Source organism: Cervus elaphus, chromosome 19 (assembly GCF_910594005.1).
Source record: "Cervus elaphus chromosome 19, mCerEla1.1, whole genome shotgun sequence".
Lineage (NCBI taxonomy): Eukaryota > Metazoa > Chordata > Mammalia > Artiodactyla > Cervidae > Cervus > Cervus elaphus.
Genome location: NC_057833.1, coordinates 84,648,334 through 84,671,548, shown reverse-complemented (window position 1 = coordinate 84,671,548; position 23,215 = coordinate 84,648,334). Strand labels below are relative to the sequence as shown.

The window sequence follows — 23,215 nt, the reverse complement described above, 5'->3', positions numbered from 1 at the left end:
GCGCCATAACTGAACCAGTGGAGTTGAAAGTGAGTGTAGAAAAACACATAATGACTGGGCTTTTTACATTTTTCTCTCATTTCTACCTAGCAATCCTATTACAGTATTTTATGCTATGGATATTCCTTTCTTATAATATTATTTCATACCTTCTCCTCAAACCTACAATGTCTGCTCACCTCTTTTCTTTACACTTGGCTGATTAGCTTGCTAGCTTTATAGGAACAGAATAGAATCCTTCAAGGATTAAATCTACTTATCTTAGCTGCACCTGTACACATATTCTCTGCCTTTTCTCTTATGAGGGTGCTGTCTACCTAAGATCAGTCCTTGCACTTGTGCAGTGGATCCAATCCCTGTTCACTACCTCAAGAAGTTCTCTCTCTCTGTCTCTCCTGCTTCAATTCCCCAACACCCTTTATCATTATTTTGTATGCTGTAATAGCCCTTATCTTTTAGAAACACTTTGTATCAGTTAGGGCTCTTCAGAAACAGAACCATTGGAAAATAGTTTGTTACTTGCTTACTTATTTGCATAACACAACCATTAAGCTATATTGTGTGTGTGTGTGTGTGTGTGTATTTGGAGAGAGGAAGATTTATTTTACTGAATGACACATACACTTTTGGAGCTGGCTATTTTTAAATCTGTAGGGCAGACCTGTAGGCCAGAAACTTAGGGAGGAGTTGTACAGTCTTGAAGGAGAAATTGCTTCTATTGAACCACTCTGTTTTTGCTTGTAAGCCATTTAGCTGATTGGATGAGGCCACCGCATTATTGGGGGTAGTCTCCTTTACTTATAGCTGTTAATTTTATCTACAAAATAGCTTCACAGTAACACCTGGGTTAATGTTTGTTTAAATAACTGGATACCACAGCCTAGCCAGAAAACAGAGTCTGGTTTTATTTTTCTGGGCTCCAAAATCATTGCAGATGGTGACTGCAGCCATGAAATTAAAAGACGCTTACTCCTTGGAAGGAAAGTTAATGACCAACCTAGACAGCATATTAAAAAGCAGAGACATTACTTTGCCAACAAAGGTCCGTCTAGTCAAGCCTATGGTGTTTCCAGTAGTCAGGTATGGATGTGAGAGTTGGACTATAAAGAAAGCTGAGTGCTGAAGAATTGATACTTTTGAGCTGTGGTGTTGGAGAAGACTCTTGAGAGTCCTTTGGACTGCAAGGAGATCCAACCAGTCCATCCTAAAGTAGATGAGTCTTGGGTGTTCATTGGAAGGACTGATGTTGAAGCTGAAACTCCAGTACTTTGGCCACCTGATACGAAGGGCTGACTAATTTGAAAAGACCCTGATGCTGAGAAAGATTGAGGACAGGAGGAGAAGGGGACGACAGAGAGTGAGATCACTGGATGGCATCACCAACACAATGAACACGGGTTTGGGTGGACTCCGGGAGTTGGTGATGGACAGGGAGGCCTGACGTGGTGCAGTTCATGGAGTCGCAAAGAGTCGGACACGACTGAGCAACTGAACTGAGCTGATAGCCTAGCCAAGTTGATGCCTAAGACTGACCATGCTACCATCCCTTGTTTCCACATGCTCCTTAGCTACAGTCCTACTTTTTTCCTTTCCTTTATAGCAGATCTCAAAGAATTATTTCTGTTTACTGTCTTTACTCACTCTCCTCTTACTGTCTTCAGACCCACTCCAGTAGGGTTTTTATCTCTACCTCTTCACTGCCTTTGCTCTTGTTGAGGTTGGCAGTTACCTTCTTAGTGTCCTAATCGCTGGGCAGTTCCATTGTTACCTTTCTCTTTCTTGAAAGACATAGCTACTTCTTCCTTCTTAAATGCTATTTTGATGGATCTTAGAAAGCTAAACTGTAAATACTTAATTATCTCAGGACTCAATCTAAAGATCTTCTCATTTTTTTATATCTTTAGTCACTCCTCAGTGAATAAAGTGAAAACAGATTCCATGTTTTTATTATTTCTACTAAAAAATAATTATGGTAGGAGAGTAATGCTGTCATTTGATTTAAAATTCCAGATTTAAAAATGTTATGTGATGAAATGTCACTCTTCTACCCTATTTGTTGGCTCTCAGGCAACAAATTCTCTTCTCTGAATGCATCCTAAGTTTCCTATTTCTAATGTATCTTTCCAATGATATTTTATGAATATGATAGCAAATGCATATTCAGTGAGAGGCAGTATGGTATAGTGGTTAAGAGCTTAGACTGTGGAGAAGGATGGCTGTAATCAAGTTATATCTCTGCCAGCTACTGGCTGTATAATTGCCAAATCTCTAATCTGTGCCTCAGATTTCTCTTATATAATGAAGAAATAATTATAGTACTTGATAGAGTTGTGAGGTACAAATGAATAAGTGTGTTAAGAGCTTAGAAGACTGACTGGCACATAATAAATAATGCATTCCTTCTTTTTGCATAAATGATAATATAATATACACACTGACAATCGTCTTTTTTTCCCCATTAACAAGTGTACTGGTAGACTTCTTTTCAGCATACAGATCATGCCTCATTTGTTTCCAGTGACTAAATTGTAGTCCATTGAATCAATATGATATCCAGTTTAATGGCTTTAGAAACCAGTATTTTGATGAGGATGCATATCTGTTAACCATCTCCACTTGTTGTTTAGTTGCTAAGTCGTGTTCAACTCCTTTTGCAACCCCATGGACTGAGGCCAACCAGGCTCCTCTGTCCATGGGATTTCCAGGCAAGAATACTAGAACATGTTGCTATTTCCTTCTCCAGGTGATCTTCCTGACCCAGGGATCAAATCTGCACCTTCTGCATTGGCAGGCAGGTTCTTTACCACTGAGCCACCTGGAAAGCCCCGTTTCCACTTAAATACCTAATAAGCACAAGACGTTCTAATTTCCCTTGCATTTGCTGTTTCTCTAATTTCCTATATTATCATATTCTTTCAGCTTTACCTTGGAAATATATTTCAGATCTAATTTTCTCTCTACCTCTTACTGCCACTCTAATCAAAGCCAGGATTGCTTTACTGAGTTGCTTAAGGCCCAAAACTTGAGAATCAACTTAATAAGGTTTTGACAAAATATGTGCAGCTCTTTTTCAGTGTTCTTCTATTTGGTCTTCCTTCTTCCACTTTTACTCTTCTATAAATGTTCACACAGCATTTTAAAATATAAATCAGGCTATTTTTCACCCACACCAAAATTTCCAGTGAGACCTATCTCATTTAGATTTCATTCTTGTGTTTTAACTAGTTCCTAGTAAAACTCTTGTAACCTGGCCTTTTCATTTCCTCCTCAGCCTTGTCTCTTGCCTGTTTCTATGCTTCGGCCACACTAATATGTTGCTCTTTTTATGAACAGTTTACCTCATAACCTTTGCACTTTTTATTCCCTCTCCCTGGGACACAATTCTGTTATAGAATCATGTTCATCGCCTCAGTTTGTGCTTAATTGTGAGCTCTTCAGAGAGGCCTAACCAGCCTGTTTGCTCTCTGTCCTTTTTTGTTGTTGTTTTTCAGTTGCTCAGTCATGTCCAACCTCATGAACTGCAGCACACTAGGCTTCCCTGTCTTTTCCTGTCTCCTGGAATTTGCTCAAACTTATGTTCATTGAATTGATGATGCCATCCAACCATCTCATCCTCTGTTGCCCCTTTCTCCTCCTGCCGTCTGTCTTTCCCAGCGTCAGGGTCTTTTCCAGTGAATCAGCTCTTCACATCAGGTGGCCAAAGTATTGGAGCTTCAGCATTCGTCCTTCCAATAAACATTCAGGATTGATTTCCTTTAGGATTGGCTGATTTGAACTCCTTGCTATCTAAGGGTCTCTCAAGAATCTTCTCTAGCATCACAGTTCGAAAGCATCAATTCTTTGGCACTCAGCCTTCTTTATGGTCCAGCTCTCACATCCATACATGACTGCTGGAAAAACCATAGCTTTGACTACACATACCGTAGTTGGAAAAGTGATGTGTCTGCTTTTTAATTCACTGTCTAGGTTTGTCATACCTTTTCTTCCAAGGGGCAAGTGTCTTTTAATTTCATGGCTGCAGTCACTGTCCACACTGATTTCGGAGCCCAAGAAAATAGTCTGTCACTATTTTTCCATTCCATTTTTCCCCATCTATTTGCCATGAAGTGATGGGACCGGTTGCCATGATCTTCATTTTTTGAATGTTGAGTTTAAGCCAGCTTTTTCACTCTCCTCCTTCAAATTCATCAAGAGGCTCTTTAGTTCATCTTCATTTTCTGCCATTGGTATGGTGTCATCTACATATCTGAGATTATTGATATTTCTCCTGGAAATCTTGATTCCAGCTTGTGCTTCATCCATTACAATGTTATCCAACATTTTGCACAATATACTTTGCATAGAAGTTAAATAAGCAGGGTGATAATATATAGCGTTGACGTATTCCTTTACCAGTTTTGAACTAGGCAGTCAAAATTGTTGGTTCTAATCTAATCTAATTAGTCTGGTTCTAACTGTTGCTTCTTGACCTGCATACAGGTTTCTCAGGATGCAAGTAAGGTGGTCTGGTATTCCATTGCTTTAAGAATTTACCACAGTTTGCTGTGATCCACACAGTCAAAGGCTTTAGCATAGTCAGTGAAGTAGAAGATGTTTTTCTGAAATTCCCTTGCTTTTTCTATGATGCAGTGGGTGTTGGCAATTTGATCTCTGGTTCCTTTGCGTTTTCTAAATCCAGCTTTTTTTCTGTAATTTCTTGGTTTACGTACTGTTGAAGCTTCAGTTTAGTTCAGTCGCTCAGTCATGTCCAACTCTTTGCGACCCCATGGGCTGCAGCACACCAGGCCTCCCTGTCCATCACCAACTCCCGGAATTTACTCAAATTCAGGTCCATTGAGTTGATGATGCCATCCAACCATCTCATCCTCTGTCATCCCCTTCTCCTCATGCCTTCAATCTTTCCCAGCATCAGAGTCTTTTCAAATGAGTCAGCTCTTCGCATGAGGTGGCCAAAGTATTGGAGTTTCAGCTTCATTATCAATCCTTCCAGTGAACATTCAGGACTGATCTCCTTTAGGATGGACTGGTTGCATCTCCTTGCAGTCCAAGGGACTCTCAAGAGTCTTCTCCAACACCATAGTTGAAAAACATCAATTTATCGGCGCTCAGCTTTCTTTATAGCCCAGCTCACATCCATACATGACTACTGGAGAAACCATAGCTTTGACTAGACAGAACTTTGTCCACAAAGTAATGTCTCTGCTTTTTAATATGCTCTCTAGGTTGGTCATAACTTTATTTCCAAGGAGTAAGCGTCTATTTATTTCATGGCTGCAGTCACCACCTGCAGTGATTTTGGAGCCCAATAAAATAAAAGTCAGTCACTGTTTCCACGGTTTCTCCATCTATTCGCCATGAAGAGATGGGACCGAATTCTACGATCTTTGTTTTCTGACTGTTGGGCTTTAAGCCAACTTTTTCACTCTCCTCTTTCACTTTCATCAAGAGGCTCTTTAGTTCTTCACTTTCTGCCATAAGGGTGGTGTCATCTGTATACCTGAGGTTATTGATATTTCTCCCGGCAGTCTTGATTCCAGCTCGTGCTTCATCCAGCCCAGTGTTTCTCATGATGTACTCTGCGTGTGAGTTAAATCAGCACAGTGACAATATACAGCTTGATGTACTCCTTTCTCTATTTGGAACCAGTCTGTTGTTCCATGTCCACTTCTAACTGTTGCTTCCTGACCTGCATACAGGTTTCTCAAGAAGCAGGTCATGTGGTCTGGCATTCCCATCTCTTTCAGAATTTTCCACAGTTTATTGTGATCCACACAGTCAAAGGCTTTGGCATAGTCAAAGGATTTTGGACATTACCTTGCTAGCATATGAAACAAGTGCAATTGTGTTCTGTCCTTTCTACCATACTTTATTTTTCTTAACCATATTTTATTTTTTTAACTGATAGATTTTTTTTTATATTATCTATTGATACTTTGCGTTCTCCTCACTAGACAATAAGTTTATGGAAGCAGATACTGTCTCATTCACTTTTCAGCTTCTGATACTCAGAACAGTGCTTTGGCAGATTGAATGGGAAGCACTAAATAAGTATTTTTTGTGGCGAAAGACTGGTTTTTACATTACATTCTTAGTGTCATTTTGTTAATAGACTCAATATATATAAGATTATTCTGTCAGATTGTTATAAAAATTTCTAAAAACTTACTTTCAAATTTATACTTTTTTTTTTTTCTTACGGCAAGAAACGTTTATTTTTCTCACTAATAAGTTTATAGTTTTTCTTGGAAGTCTCTATGGACTAAACAGGGATTAGCTGGCTAGACTCTAGGCTGCAAGTGTGTTTTGACTGCAAGCTGCAATTTGGATTAGATGTGCTTAAAATTTCTCTCTTCTGGAATCAGCAGCTCCCCAGAGCATGTTCTTGTTATGATTTTAACAGAAGCACAAGAGGCCAAACCAAATCATTTAACAACAGATTTGTACTTTACTGAACTGGTAACAAGCCATTTGTATTGTGCACATATTTGCATAGCACACTCTTAGTAGTACAGCAAGAGAACAAGTTTGTCATTCCATAGCTAACCTCTAAAATGTGAATGCTAAATGAAGTGTTCACTTTGGTAAACAAAGAGAAGACACTTTGAAAGTCCATATCATAGACCAGGCTGAGTTCCTGTAGGATTATTAATTTATAAAATTCTTTTAATAATACCAGTAAATCGTAATTCATGCTCACTTTATGCAGGAATGAGTCTTTTTTCAGGGGACTCTCATCCGTATCACAATCCCCATATTGTATCTCTATTGTTAAGTCAGGAGTCTTCTTCACTAGCTGTATTTGCTTGTATGTTGATATTTAAGGTGAAAGTTTCAGTGAAGTTTAAATTTTACATATTCATAAACATTAAATACTGCACTATCATATCTAATATATTTCTAAAAACATACTGATCATTTTACATTTCTTCTCTTTTTAGTATGTTGATATATTTTGTTGTTGATATATACTAGAGTGTGAGAAGGGTCATTACACAACCAACAGTTGGGGAGTTTTGAATCTGGGGTCACAAGGCGATATAACAAAACAAAAAATGCTTAAGTTCAAAAGCATTAATGTCTCAGCTTCCACTGATTTATTCCAGACAGAGTTGGTGTAAATTTAAAGGCTTTCCAACTCCTTGATCTTCAAGTCATTTTATTTTAGAAGTCTAGAAGTATAAACGGAATTAAACTCCATTTGGGTAGGAGCTTATGACTTTGTATGCTTAGGGCAAACTCCCTTAAAATATTATCCCTAAAGGAAAAGTTATTCTTGACTTAGGCAGTTTGAATGCCCCTAATCAGTTGTGTCTTTGAGATATTCTTTATTATACAGGTTAATTTTAAAAGTACTTTTAGCTTTCAGCAGTATTCTACTGACAGTGTGTAAAATGCTGTCAAATCACTAGCCTATATTTTGAAACACAAGATTTCTCAATATATTATATTTAGATGTTGTGTCTCAGGAAAAGAGAAAAATTTTAATTTAAATACATTTCTTAACAGCTCACTAACTTAAATGCATTTTGTTTTTAGGATTTTTGTCTTATATTTTGGTTTGAGGGCAGTATCAACTGATAGTATCCAAAACGTAGAGTTTCAGAATAACATGTGTGTATGTGTGTAGGGATAGATATAGATATAGCATTATGTCTATGTGTTTATGTGTAATTAAAGGAAATTTTGGAAATTTTAAAAGAAATGCAGGCTCATTTAATTATGTATATGTTTGTATTGGTTCTTCCAAAACACTCAGTAGTAACTGAGCATTCATATTGCAGATAAGTAAACTAAAGAGAAAAAAGGGAAGATTATTTTTCCATCACAAGTTCTTCTGTTCCTTTAACAGATTTTCCTATACTCTCATCATCTCAATGATGAAACTGAATAGGAATAGACAAAAGATTAAGTATTGTGTCATACCTGTTCCTCAGAGGATTTGAAACAGAAGTTTGAAAATATTTTAAAAGATTTGTAAATACAGGTGAATGTTTAAAAGTACATGAACACTGTGACTGAGGAAAATAGATCAATAAGAAATTCACAAAATATGTTTTTGACGAATTTAATGTGTTTCATAGGTTCAGTCCATTTTTCAGGAATCAAAAGTTATGCCATTCACTGAGGTGAGGAACACAGGGAAAGATCCATCTATGGGAGTAAAAGTCATGAATTGATTGTACACAGCTGAGACACCTCTGAGGCCTCTAAGCACAGGTATTAAGGAAGCAATTGTATACACAGAACTGGTAGCCAGAAGTGAGGTCTAAAAGGCTTGGTTAGTATTCTTGCCTGAAGAATCCCATGGACAGAGGAGCCTGGTGGGCTACAGTCCATAGGGTTGCAAAGAGCTGGATACGACTGAAGTGACAGAGCACACATGCACACACTTAGATTTGTGTATGTTTGAAGGTGAGGGAAAGGAGTTTTTGAAGATACTATTTGAGTTCTTCATGCTGATAATTAGAATGAGTCAGTTGCAGGGGTGAGGGTGTTGTTTGGGTTTGGGATTATTTTAATATTGTTACTTGTTTGTGTCTGCATCATGCAGCTTTCAGGATCTTAGTTCCTCAACCAGGAATTGAACCCAAGGGCCATGGCAGTGAAAGTGCCAATTCCTAGCCACTGCACCACCAGAGAACTCCCAGGATGAGTCTGCTTTTCGTAGGAGTTTTATTAAGCCAAGCTTATAGGGACACTGAGACAGAGAAAATTTTTGCAGACTAAAATGATGAGTTTATGTCCATAATATAATTTTTCTTTTTATTTTAACTATGCCTAGATTATAAAACATAGACGTTGACTAGTTTTCTTCCATCATCCATTTCTGTTACAAAATTGTAAACTTTTGAAGTTCTGATTCACAGATGAATACTATAATCTTCCTTTACTTCATAGCCATGAAGCTCATGACTGCTCTGGTGAATGTTGCCTTAAACCTCAGTATTCATCAGGATAATACACAGAGACAGTATGAAGCTGAGAGAAATAAAATGATTGGGAAGAGAGCCAATGAAAGGTTGGAGTTACTACTTCAAAAACGTAAAGAGGTAAGTTTCACAGTAACTGAGATTCTTCAGTTTGTTTTTTAAAGCTAGATTATTTGATCTCAAAGTTTTCAAATGAATCTGGCATTTGATTCCAGCCAGTGGTTATCTGAGTGCAGTGTGATGACAGAAGAGTATCACAAAACAACCCTGTTTAGAAAGAAGATAGTCTGAGAGTTAGATAACTCAGAAAGATTATCAAGCTATGAAACCAGAAAGCACAGTAAATACTAACATCAGAACTAGGGGCCAACAAAGTTGCATTCCACAAGAAAGCCAAAGACTGTATAGTTGTAGATGAATGAGACATTTCTGTGAATAATACGATTGGCCCCAATTTTATAGTGAAAGCTTCGTATATGGGTTGAAAATGATTTTAAACTGGATTTTTATAGGCAACATTTTTTCATCCAATCAGAAATAAAATTTTAGATGTGCAGTATTAATCTCTGTTTTAACTTGAAAAAAGAATAAGATCTCAGTGCTATAGGGTTAGGGTTAGGGTTATAATACTGGGTTATAACTGGCAATAAGAAGGAACAAACTTATGATTGATTAAATCATAGTCTATGATGTATTGGAGGGCTCAGGTATCTGTTATAGCAGATACCACAAACTGATTTTTCTTTAGGACAGAAATTTATTGTCTCACAGTTGTGTAGGCTGGAACGTAGAAGTTAACTCTAATCTTCACATGGCCTTCTCACTGTGTGTCTAAGTTTCTCCTTATAAAAAGGAGACATCAGTCATATTAGATTTGAGGTCCGTTCTACTCCTTTATGACTCCAAGTTAACTAATTACATCTGCTACAACCCTATTTCCAAATAAGGTTTGAGGTCTAGGAGTTAAGACTTCTCTATATGAAGTTTTGAGGAACACAATACAACTCATAGCACATTCCATACTAGAAATAATTGTAAGTAAGTTTTGGAATTGTTCTTTAGTAAGTCCTGCTAACCAAACTGCATACCTCTTATATAAATTATTAAGTTTTTATATAATAAAGGTAGAAAAAGTAAATTTAAAGTAAGTTTCAATAATTTGAATGATTCCCAAACTTATTTCAGTAAAACTGAAAATAAAGCGTATAGCAAAAGAGGAGGTCTGAAGGTATTTTATTGTCACAGTATTAAATGTACTTTTTGTATCGCTGGTTTTATTCCTTTTGAGTAGTAATTGAACTCAGATTTTAACTCCAATGAGTAGTAATGCCTGAAATTTCTTTATCTCTTTTCTATAGTATTTATTTTGTTGTTGCATTTTATCACTAATGGCTAAGATGCTTGCTGCCTTGTATTCCTCCTATATTGGGAATTTGACCTACACTTTGAGGCTAATCAGATGTAGACTAATATTTGGATACTTTAGGTGGAATAGGAACTTTCCTGTACAATGGCAAATAGAATAATCAAGAATTATCTGTTACTGAGAGAAGTAAAACCAAGCAGGGGACCTGGTTTGCACAGGAGAGGTATAGAAATTGAGGCCTGTTCCCAAAGCAGATGTTATTTTATGATAGTCATCTGGTCACACTTAAACCATACCACTCTTTTTTAGTCATTGTGTAATACATGTTGCTGCTGCTAAGTCACTTCAGTCGTGTCCCACTCTGTGCGACCCCATAGACAGCAGCGCACCAGGCTCCCCCGTCCCTGGGATTCTCCAGGCAAGAACCCTGGAGTGGGTTGCCCTTTCCTTCTCCAGTAATACATGTTGAGAGAGACAGAAAGAGGTTCTAAGCCAACATAGTAAAGCTGTAGAAAAAATGAAAGGATCTTGGTAATTTAAGACATCTGTTGTACAATACTTAATAAAAAAGATTGAAAATTACACAGAATGAGAATAGTCATAAATTTAAAATAATTGGAACTCTTTATTTCAAATAAAATTATTAGTATTTTAATTTATATTTATTTCTCATTTCAGCTACAAGAAAATCAGGATGAAATCGAAAATATGATGAACTCTATTTTTAAGGGTATATTTGTTCATAGATACCGGTAAGGGATTTTAAAAATCATTTAGATTTTTAACTTAATTTGTTGCTTCTTTGTAGTCCTACTCAGTTATAAAAACATGAACTCTTTAATTGTTTCATTAGCTAGAAAGCACCTTTGTATATGAAAGCTAAATAAATGTCATGCTATTAACTGTGGTCAAAATGGGACCACAACTATCACTGACATGTTCTTCCAGATTCAGAATATATACTGTTAGAGACTTTCTATGTACTTGCGTTTGTACTAATTTAATTTAATTAATAAGATATCAGTAAGTTAATGTGGCCTTAATATGGTTTCATTGTCTTCATTTTTGAAAGAATTAAATTCCATGCTTAATGCCCCATTGTACACATCTTATTATATGATCAAATTAACCAGCCGTGTTTTAAAAATTGTTATGGGAGAAATGTGTACAGGAAAGGGCACCTCTGCAGTTAATGCAGCATCTCTGTAATGTCATTCTTCTTTACCTTCAACTATATACATGAAAATAGGAGCAAAATATTCCTGAAGTATTTTTGTCATGCTCTATTGCAAGTGTCTCTCTGTAAAACCTGTGAACTTTTAAAATATAAACTACATGAGTGTATGTCATAGAGAATTAATGAATCAAATACATATGCTTGTTGCTTTCTGTTAGGCATGATGTTTACATAGATAAGACACAGATACAGATAATAGGACTGTTTTTTTAGACACATTTGAAACTTGTGATGGGCCAGTTAATTTTAAAAGTTAATTAAAACAGTAGGGGGAATTTTTTTTTTTAAGGAAAAATTGTAACTTTGATAATTTACTTTAAATCATTTTGATGTCATTCAAAATATAAAACTCTTGAAATAGAACCAAGGCTTTTTTAACTTTGAGTGTGGATTCTCTGAATGGAGAATCACATGCTCTTCCTTGCATATACTGGGCTTTCCTGGTGGCTCAGCTGGTAAGGAATCTGCCTGCAAAAAAAAAAAAAAAGAATCTACCTGCAATGCAGAAGGCCTGGGTTGGGAAGATCCCCTGGAGAAGGGAAAGGCTACCCACTTCAATATTCTGGCCTGGGGAATTTCATGGACTGTATAGTCCATGAGGTCGCAAAGAGTCGGACATGACTGAGCGACCTTCACTTCATAATAAATTATCATCAAATTAATTTTCAAAAATGCAAGAATTTCCATATCCCTGCTGTGCAGTCTTTTTCGACTTCCCTGGTGGCTCAGTGGTTAAAGGATCTGTCTGCAATGCAAGAGACACAGGAGACATGGGTTCAGTCACTAAGGTAGGAACATCTCCAGGAAAAGGAATCAACAGCTCCCTCCAGTATTCTTGCCTGCAAAATCCTGTGGACAAAGGAGCTTGGCAGGCTGCAGTTCAAAGGGTTGCAGAGAGTCGCACATGAGCATGTGTGCGACTGAGCGTGTACATACATACATAAAGATAATTAACATAAAATAAATTGTACATTTAAATGCATAATTTAATGTTTTGGCACATATACACACACACCTGTAAAAGTCACAGGCAAGGTATGTCCATGTCCTGAAAAGATTTCTCATAACACTTTGTAATTCCTCCCTTCCTACCACTCTTCACCTTCCCCATCCTTAAGCAATCATTAATCAGCTAACTGATTTGTTTACATTTTCTAAAATTTTATAGAAATAGAATTTACATATTGTACTCCTGATTCTCTTTCTTGTCTCCTTCTGATTTCTTTCACTAATAAAATTAAAGTCTTCCATTCTTAAGACTGAACTATAAGTTTTTCATAGATTAACTTTGTTGAGTTCAGGAAGTTTCGTGTCTTGTCCTGGTTTTCTGAGATTCATTAGGAATAAATGCTGAATTTTGTCAAGTACTTTTCTCCATCTTTTGAGATCATTTTGTGGTTTTTCTTTTTTAAGACTATTAATGTGGTGAGTTAATTTGGTTGATTTCTCATATGTTAACTCAACCTTAAGTTCTTGGGATAAAACCCACATAATCATGATGTATTATTTTTCTTCATTTGAATGTTTTTATCACTATAAATTCAGATTTATATTTTAAAGTACAAATGATTTACATTATCATGTTTCTAGTACACAGCAAGTGACTTAGATACACACACACACACAAATTCACACGCGCACATGCTTTAAGCTCCCTACACGAGCATGAGTTCTGTCCTGAGAGCAAATTTTCAAGTTCAGTGAGTTGACAAGTCCAACAAAGTTACCCTGAACCCCTGACTAACACAGTTGGCTATATGGTACAGTACTGTACTTAGTCACTCAGTCATGTCCAACTCTTTGCAACCCCATGGACTGTAGCCCACCAGATTGCTCTGTCCATGGGGATTCTCCAGGCAAGAATACTGGAGTGGTTGCCATGCCCTCTTCCAGGGGGTCTTCCCAGCTCAGGTATCAAACCCAGGTCTCCTGCATTGCAGGTGAATTTACCAGCTGAGCTACCAGGGAAGCCCATATAGTACAGTACCATAGTGTAATAGTTTTATAATACTTCTATACACGAGTAATACACAAAAAACAAACAAACATTTTTAATCTTTACAGTATTGTAAAAAGTACAGTATTACAGCAGCTGACATACAGGAGTTGGCATCAAGTGAATAAGCAAGAAGAGGTGCTGACTATAGGAGGGAGGATGGGCGGGAGATGGTAGAGCTGAAGGATTGTCAGCAATAAGAGAGAGCAAGGTGCAGTTTCACTCACACTGATGATTGCACAGTTTCTGGTTTCTTGTGGGTTTCAGTTCTGTGTACTCTCTTGGGGAAAAAAAAAGATCCTGTGATATGTGGGTAGTAGCTCTATTTTTCTTACCATAGATGACACAGTACCACTGGATTGCATTCTGAACCGCTGCTGCAAGCTTCATGTACTGTTCCACATTAAGGTCCTGTGCCTACAAACAAATAACACTTCCTCAAATAAAATTCCCTTGCCATTTCCCGCATCATGGATCTCTTCAGTCTTTGAGTCACTTCTTCTTTCTCTTCTTTGTTTTTTCCCTGAGGTTCCAATTCCTGGCACTTGTTAGCAGTACCACTTACATCACCGCTGCTCTTAGGCTTACCCAGACGCCCTGGACTGACCTAAAGGCCCTGCACCACTGCACTGTGTCCAGTGTCGCACAGTGAGGCACAGAAAGACAGCCAGTTGTGGAGGGTGCACGCCCGCGACAGTGTGTGCCGGACATGTGAACTGACTTACGTAGATTGGACATGCAAACACACGTTCTCATCTTTGAAATGTCACAACTTGCATGTTTGTGTGAGGGCACTCACTGTACATGAATGTAGATCTATTTTTTTTTCCTGATTCTTTTGCCACGTTGTTCATTTGCTAAGTCATGTCCAGATCTTTGTAGCCCCATGAACTGCAGCGTGCCAGGCTTCCCTGTCGTTCACTATCTCCCAGAGTTTACTCAAACTCATATCCATTGAGTCAGTTATGCTGTCCAACCATCTCATCCTCTGTTGCCCCCTTCTCCTCCTGCCCTCAATCTTTCCACACATCAGGATCTTTTCCAATGAGTCAGCTCGTCCCATCAGGTGGCCTAAGCATTGGAGCCTCAGCATCAGAACGTCCAATGAATATTCGCTGTTGATTTCCTTTAATACACTGTCTAGGTTTGTCTTAGCTTTTCTTCCAAGGGGCAAGAATCTTTTAATTTTGTAGTGGCAGTCACTATCCGCAGTGATTACGGAGCCCAAGAAAATAAAATCTGTCAGTGTTTTCACTTTCCCCCCAAATATTTGCCATGAGGTGATGGGACCAGATATCATGGTTTTCACTTTTTAAATGTTGAGGTTTAAGCCAGCTCTTTCAAATTCTCCTCATTCACCCTCATCAAGAGACTCTTTAGTTCCTCTTCACTTTCTCCCGTTAAAGTGGCTGAAGATTTGTGCACTGTGTAGAGAAGGTGCTGTGACTAATCAAAGATGTCAAAAGTGGTTTGCAAAGTTTCATGCTGGAGATTTCTTGCAGGAAATGCTCCAAGGTCAGATAGAGCAGTTGAAGTCGATGGCAATCAAATCAAGACTTTAATTGAAAACAATCAGTGTTACAGGAGATAGCTGAGATACTCAAAATATCTAAATCAAGCATCGAAAATCATTTCCACCATCTTGGTAATGTGGAATGGAAGACATCTTAGGGCAAGTGAAATGAACCAACCCCAACCACACCAAAGGCCACTCTTCATCCAGAGAAGGTTATGTTGTGTATATGGTGGGATTGGAAAGGAATCCTACTAAGAGCTCCTTCCAGAGATCCAAGCAGTTCCAACAAATACTGTTCCTAGTGAAACCAACTGAAAGTAGCCCATGATGATATGCATACAGAATTAGTTGACAGAAAACACATAATCTGTTTCATCATGATAACACAAGACCACATGTTTCCTTGATAACAGGTAAAAACTCTTACAGCTTGACTGGGAAATTCTGATTTATCCACTGTATTCAGCAGACATTGTGCCTTCAGATTTCCATTTATTTTGGTGTTTCCACAATTCTATTAATGAAAAAATTCAATTCCCTGAAAGACTGGACCAGAAAATATACCTGGAACAGTTCTTTCCTCACAATAATAAAAATTTTAGGAAGAAGAAATTATGAAGGTACCTGAAAAATCATAGAAGATAGAGACTTTTTCTTTTGCCTTTATCAGTGAGCTTTTCAATTTTGTCAGTTTTGTTTTGTTTCCAGTTGTGGCCTTTTCTTTTCAGCCTGGAGAACTTCTTTCAACATTTGTTGTAAAGCTTGTTTGCTGGTGCTGAATTATTTCATCTTTTGCATGTCTATCAAGCTTTTGATTTGTCCATCAGATCTGAGCAAGAGCTTTGCTGGTAGAGTATTCTTTGTCATATGCTTTTCTCTTTTGTCACTTTAGGTATATTGTGCCACTCCTGGCTAGCAGTTTCTGCTGGAAAATCAGCTGATAACCTTAAGTGAATTAACTTGTATGTTTGTTGCTTTTCCCTTGCTTTTAATGTTCTCTCTTTAACTTTAACTTTTGTTAATTGGTTACAGTGTGTCTACGTGTGTTCCTCTGTGGATTAATCCTGTGTGGAAATTTGGGTGACTATTTTCTTTCCTTGGTTAGGAAAGTTTCTAGCTCTTCAAGTTCTTCCTCAACCTCTCCCCTCTCTTTATGGGACCCCTATAATGTAAATATTAATCTGCTTGATGATTTCCCAGAATTCTCCTAAACTTCCTCATTTTATATCTTTTTTTTTCTATTCTGTGGCAGTGATTTTCACTACTCTGTCTTCCAGCTGATACATTCTTCTGCCTCATGTCATCTACTGTTGATTCCTCCTGTTATATTTTTCATTTCAGTTACTGTATTCTTCTGTTCTGCTTATTCTTTATATTTTCTAATTCTTTGTTAAAAATGCCTCATGTCTCGCCCCACGCATCCATTCTTCTCTCAGGACCTTTCGTCATCTTTACAGTTGTCTCTCTGAACGCTTAGGTAGATTGCCTGTCTCCGCATCTCTTGGTTGTTCTTCTGTGGCTTTATCTTGTTCTTTTGTCTGAAACATATTCCTCTGTCATATCATTTTGTCTGAATTGCCCTTTGTATGTGTGTAATAGGTTGATTACATTTCTCAACGTTGTGGAAGTGTGGCCCCTCTGTAGGATATGTCATATAGTTCCAAGCAGTGCACGCCTCTCCTTATCTAACGACCAGGGTACAGCTGGCCTGCATTTGGAGATTCAGTCTGCAAGTTGCCTGACTGTAGTTTTATTGCTTCTGTTGTCTGCCCTCTGGTGGGTGAGGCTGGTCTAGAGGTTTGTGCAGGATTCTTAGTGGGAGGAGTAGAGCTGAGTTTTGGCCCTCTGATGGGCAGAGCTGGGTCTTGACCCTCCAGTGATTAAGGCCATGTCTGTGGGCCTGTCTTTAGGTGAATGTGGGCTCAGGAAGTCTTAGGCAGCCTGTCTAGTGGCACACCCCCGCCCAGTTAGTTGTTTTGCCTGAGGCGTTCCGTTACTAGAGTCTACAGGCTGTTGGATGGGACCAGCACTTTGTATTAACGAGCGTTTATGCATTTATGCAGATGGATACTCTGATATGTCTGCCTAGTGTCTGTGTCCCCAGGGTGAGCCTTAGCCACCCTCCCCAACTCCCCAGGAGACCCTTGAATACAAGCAAGAAAGTCTGGCTCCTATCAGAGTACTACTTTTGCTCTTTGTCCCAGTGCACATGTGATTTTGTGTGCACCTTTTAAGAGTGAAGTCTGTTTCTCCCAATCGTGTAGAACTCCTGTAGTCAAGCCCTGCTGTCCTTCAAAGCCAGGGGCTCTGGGCACTCCTCTTCCCAAGTGTTGGACCCTCAGCCTAGACAGCCTGATGTAAGACTCATACTTCTCACTCCTACAGAGAACCTCTGTAGTATAATTGTTCTCCAGCATGTGGATTGCCCACCCGGGGTATGGAATTTGATTATATTGTGAGTTCGTCCCTCGTACCTATCTTACTGTGTTGCTTCTTTGTCTTTTGTTTTACAAAATCTTTTTTGATGGATTATACTCTTCACAGGTAGTTGTTCTGTACATTGTTCTGATACTTGTGTGCACATGAGAGGAGGTAACTTTCAGATCCTTGTACTCCACCATCTTGGCTGCTCCTCTCTCTGTTATTCTTTTTCTTTTTTTATTGTTGGATGTCATTTGCTGAAATTTTCCTAGGAATTTTTCCATCTGTATTTAAGAGGAATATATATATATATACACACACACACATACATATATAAGTTTTTAAATTTTATTCAGATACCTCTGACTGCTTTTGGTACCAGGGAGATGCTGGCTTTGTAGAATGAGTTGTGATTATTCTCTCCTTTTTAATTTTCTGGAGCAGTTTAATAATTCAGTATTATTTCTTCTTCTGATAGGAATTAAACCATTGGGTCCTAGAGTTGTCTGTTTAGGAATCTTTTAAACTACAGATTAATTTTTTTTAGTAGTTTTAAGCCTGTTCAGTTTGTTTTACAATATATATATATATATATATATATATATATTTTCATCTAAGTTGAAGTATATTCAGCAAGTATCAACATGTGTTTGGTGTTCAGTTGCTAAGTTGTGTCCAACTCCTTTGTAACCCAATGGATTGCAGCCCTCCAGGCTCCTCTGTCCATGGGATTTCCCAGGGAAGCATACTGGAATGAGTTGCCATTTCCTTCTCCAGGGGATCTTCTTGACCCAGGGATCAAACTTGCATCTTCTGCTTAGTAGGTGGGTTCTTTACCACTGAGCCACCTGAGAAGCCCAAAGTATCAATATAAAGTTATTCATAATATTGGTGGTTGCATATGTCTCTCTCACGTATCTTCTGTCTAGCGCTAATCAGTTATACTTATTTTTTCTTAAGAGAACGAGATTTTGGTTCTTCACTGTTCTTGTTTTCTGTTTAACTTGAGGACTGCTCTTTTTATTATTATTTTCTTTCTTCTTGTTTCTTTAGGTTTACTTCCTTTGTCCTTAGTTTCTCAAGGTGGAAACGGAGATTGTTGATTTAATCCTTGCTTTTCTTTCTGCTATAATTCTTTTGTTGTTCAGTCAGTCAGTTGTGTTCAACTGTTTGTGACCCCATAGACTGGAGCACACCAGGCTTGCTTGTCATTCAGTTTCTTGGAGTTTGCTCAAACTCATGTCCTTTGGGCTTCCCTGGTAGCTGAGATAAAGAGACCTGGGTTCAATCCCTGGGTTGGGAAGATCCCCTAGAGAAGGAAATAGCAACCCACTCCAATAATCTTGCCTGAAAAATCCCATGGACAGAGGAACCTGGTGGGTTACAGTCCATGGGGTCACAGAGTCAGACAATGTCCGTTGAGTTGATGATGCCATCCAACCATCTCATCCTCTGTCACCCTCTTCTCCTCCTACCTTGAATCATTCCCAGCATCAAGGTCTTTTCCAATGACTCTCCTCTTAGCATCAGGTGGCCAAAGTATTGGAGCTTTTTTACTCCTATAATTTTCTTTCTTAGCAGTGCTGTACCTGTTTTCCCTAGATTTGGATGTGCGGTGTTTCCATTTTCATTTAGTTCAAAATACTTTCTGATTTCCCTTTGGGCATATTTTTTTGAACCATGGATTATTTAGAAGTTTTGTGTATATTTGCAAATATCTCAAAACTTCCTATTATTTTCTCCTAATTTAATTTCGTTTTAGTCAGAGAATATACTTTGTATGATTCAAGTGTTTTTAGGTTTAATAAGATTTGTTTTATGTACCACAGTATGTTCTATTGTGATAAACTTTCCTTTTGAGTAGGAAAACAGTATGTATCATGCTTTTGTTTTTATGCCAGTTAGGTCAGAGTTGGTTGATGGTTGGTTAAGTCTTTTCTGTCTTTACTCATCTTCTGCTTTTTATTCTAACAATTATCAAGAGGGATATTATAAGAGTACTTTTTGTATTCTTAATTCTGGTGTGTTATCACATAAATGATTTTCATAATTTTCCCCAGCCTATGACTTTATTTTCTTTCTTCATGGTACCTTTTGAAGAGCAAAAGTTTTCAAATTCAACACAATAATTTATCCATTTTTCTTCTTTGGTCATGCTTTTGATGTCATATCTGTGAACAGTTTGCCTAACCCATTCTTATGCGTTATATTCTAGAGGTTTAATCATTTAAATGAATTTATATAAACTATTTTTAAGTTAATTTTTGTATATGGTGTATATAAGGGTATAAGTACACTTTTTGCATATAGGTGTTTATTTTCAGAAGCACAATTGGTGGAAGGCTGTTCTTCAACTGAGTTGCTTTAGCGCTTTTCTTGGGAGTCATATTACTATAAATGCAAAGTTTTATTTTTGGATTTTTTAATCTTTTCTTATACCCATACCACCTGTATTGATCTCAGTACTTTTGAAATTCTTTTTAAAAGCTTTATTGAGATCTAGTTGGCATACAAGATATGTACGTTTAAGGTGTACAACAAAGTCCTTTGAAACACACATATTTTGAAATGATTAACCTCCAATAAGGTTAGTTAATACCTGCAGCACCTCACCTTTTTTAATTTATAGTTGTGGAATGACTCCCTTAGCAGTTTTCAACTGTGTAATACAGCATGGTTAACTATAGTCGCCATGCTGTACGTTAGGTCCCTAACCCCTTTTATCTTAAACCAGAAGTTTATTCTCTTTGATCAGTACCTCCCCACTTTACCCCCACCCTTAGCATTTGGCAAGGATCTTTGTACTCTGTATTTCTGTAAGTTCACTGTTTTAGATTCTACATAAAGGTGAGAACATAAAATTTTATAATTAGATTGTCTTTACATAAAAGCTTTCTGGAATTTTGATGGAGAATATAATCAATCAATACTTCAATATGGAGAGAATTGCCTTCCTCATTATATTGCATTTTCCATTCTGTGAGTATAGGTTGTATCTTCATTTACTTAGATATTCTTTAGTTTCTCTTACCAATTTTTATTATTTTCAGTATATGTCTTTATTGCTTTTATTAAATTTATTTCTATATGTTTTCATTTTTATTTTGTTATAAACGGGAGTTGTTTCCTTAATTTTTGTTCTAGACTCCTTCTTATCAATATGTTAAAAATATAATTCCTTTATTCCTCAAAAATTATAAAATATTTTCATCAATTCTGTAGTTTCAGTGTTCTGTTTTTTTAGATCGTTAAGATTTTCTACATACAGGATCATGTCTTTTGTGAGCAAAGACACTTTTAATACTTACCTTGACTCTCCAGTATAATACTCAATAAAAATTGTGAGAGACAGGTTTACTAGATTCCCTCTTCCAAAAATATACTCCATGTGCATAGAAGAATATATTCTATTTTGTTACATCTTTCCATAGACCTTTTTATTATTATGAAATGTCCTTTTCTAATATGAAATGTCTTTTTTTTAAGGCTTCTTTGCCTGATAATAACATACCTAAAGCTCTTTCCTGTTCACTTGATGTGTGACGTTTTTGTCATCCTTCTACTTACGACTTGCTTGTGTCTTTGAACATGAAACATGTCTCTTATAGAGAGCCTAGAGATGGATATTGGGTTTTAATGATTAAACAGTCTCTTTATTTTCCTTATGGTTGCTACAGAAATTTCATCCCATTAGCATGACTAACTTCACATAAATACAGTTTCTTTGCTTCATGGTATCTCCGTTTTCTTGTTCTTCCTTTGTAGTGTTATTCTCATGTATCTTTTATCTCTGTTTGCTATTGCCTTAACAGTGCCATCTTAACCATAATCCACTATCAAAATCTTATGCTATTCAATGAAAGTAAACAAGTTAATGTTCACTCTGTCTTCTCTGTTTACCCTGTTGTTAGCATTTCTAACATTCTTCATTTTCTTCTGTCAATGCGAGCTATTATATAGAGTTATATTTCCTTTCAGTTTGAAGGACTTTCTTTCCTGTTTCTTGTAAGGCAAGTGTGCTAGCAGTCTTTCTTTATCTGGAAATGCATTATTTCACATCATTTTTAAAAGATAGATTTGCTGGGTGTAGAATTCTTGGTGGACAGTTTTATTTTCCTTGCAATAACTTGGTGCCTTTCTGCCACTTACTGTACTTCATATTTTCTGAATAAAAACTCAGTTGTTAGTCTTGCTTTCCCCCTGTACATCATGAGTTACTTTTTTTGTATTGTTCATTTTTCTTTTCTTTCCCATTTTTATTAGCTTTCCACAGTTTGTTTATCTGTTTAGATATGGACCTCTTTGTGTTTATCATGAGATTTTGTTGACCTTCTTGGATCTGTAGATTAATGATTTTTATCAGTTTCAGAAGCTTTTAGCCATGGATTTTTCTAATTTTTTTAATTCATTTATCTTGGTTTGGATACCTTTTTCACATATGTTGGTACACATGATACTGTGGCCAAAGTATTGGAGTTTCAGCTTCAGCATCAGTCCTTCCAGTGAACACCCAGGACTGAACTCCTTTAGGATGGACTGGTTGGATCTCCTTGCAGTCCAAGGGACTCTCAAGAGTCTTCTCCAACACCACAGTTCAAAAGCATCAATTCTTCAGCATGCATCTTTCTTTATAGTCCAACTCTCACATCCATACATGACCACTGGAAAAACCATAGACTTGACTAGACGGACCTTTGTTGGCAAAGTAATGTCTCTGCTTTTTAATAATGCTGTCTAGGTTGGTCATAACTTTCCTTCCAGGGAGTAAGACGTTTTAAAATTTATAAACTAGTTTATGCCATTCTTTCATGCTAATCTTTGGGGTCATTTACTTCATGTTTCTTTTATTCTCTCCAGGCTTTCCTGTAGCCTCTTGAACACATGAATTTAGTTGTAACTCTTTTTTACTTTTTATTTTACTAGTTTCATCATCTGCATTATTTCCGGTTTTGTTTGTTTTGATTGATTTTTCTCATTCTTATGAGTCATTTTCTTGCTTCTTTGAATGCCTCACCATTTTTATTAGATGCCAGCCACTGTGGGTTTTGTTGAGTGCCAAACAAGACATTCTGAAAATTATCATCTACTTTTTTCTGGGACATAATTAATGTTTGGTCTTTTCAAGACTTTTTTATCAAGGTTTGTAAAGTGGACCAATGCAGCATTTAGTCTAAGGTTAACTTTACCCAGGTACTAGGGTAAAACATTTTTTGTACTTTTCTTGATGAATTACAAGGCTTTTCTGTTCTAATTCATTGGAACACAGAAGTACCCCAGGCCCTATATTTGCTCCAGATATTGTCCTATCTGCTCTTTCCATTCTTTCCTCAGCATTGGGTGGTTTCTTCACATGCACATGCTCTTGAGTACTCAGCTGAAGACTTGCTGGGGTCTTTCTGCAGACTTATGGAGCTCACTGTCATGTGCATCTCAGGTACTGTGCCACGTAATAATTTAGCTACCCTGCCGTCTATAGTCCCAGCTCCTTTTCCTCAACTCAGGGAGATTCCCAGTCTCTGTCTGGGTTCCTCTGCCTATACTACTGACCTTCTCTGCCTGACATTCCAACATCTAAAAGCTATTATTTTATATATTTTATGCAGCTTTTTTTTTACTTTTTTTCTAGTAGAAGTATAAACCCTGTCCCTCTTGGCTCAGCCATGCGATCTTCAGTGCAGAATCCATTTCATTTTTTATGATTTTGCTTTAGTCTTCAACCCCAAAGTAACATAGCCTTTATTTTCTTTTA

General features: G+C 37.3%; 1 protein-coding gene across 1 annotated transcript in view; it reads left to right on the top strand.

Moving 5' to 3' along the window:
• The window catches only part of STAG1 (stromal antigen 1), a 499,198-nt gene that overhangs the window by 330,854 nt on the left and 145,129 nt on the right, over window positions 1-23,215 (top strand). Inside the window, exons 8-9 of the mRNA XM_043874053.1 lie at window positions 8,899-9,050; window positions 10,975-11,048. Coding sequence (XP_043729988.1) covers window positions 8,899-9,050; window positions 10,975-11,048 — 226 coding nt within the window. The remainder of the gene's footprint in view (window positions 1-8,898; window positions 9,051-10,974; window positions 11,049-23,215) is intronic.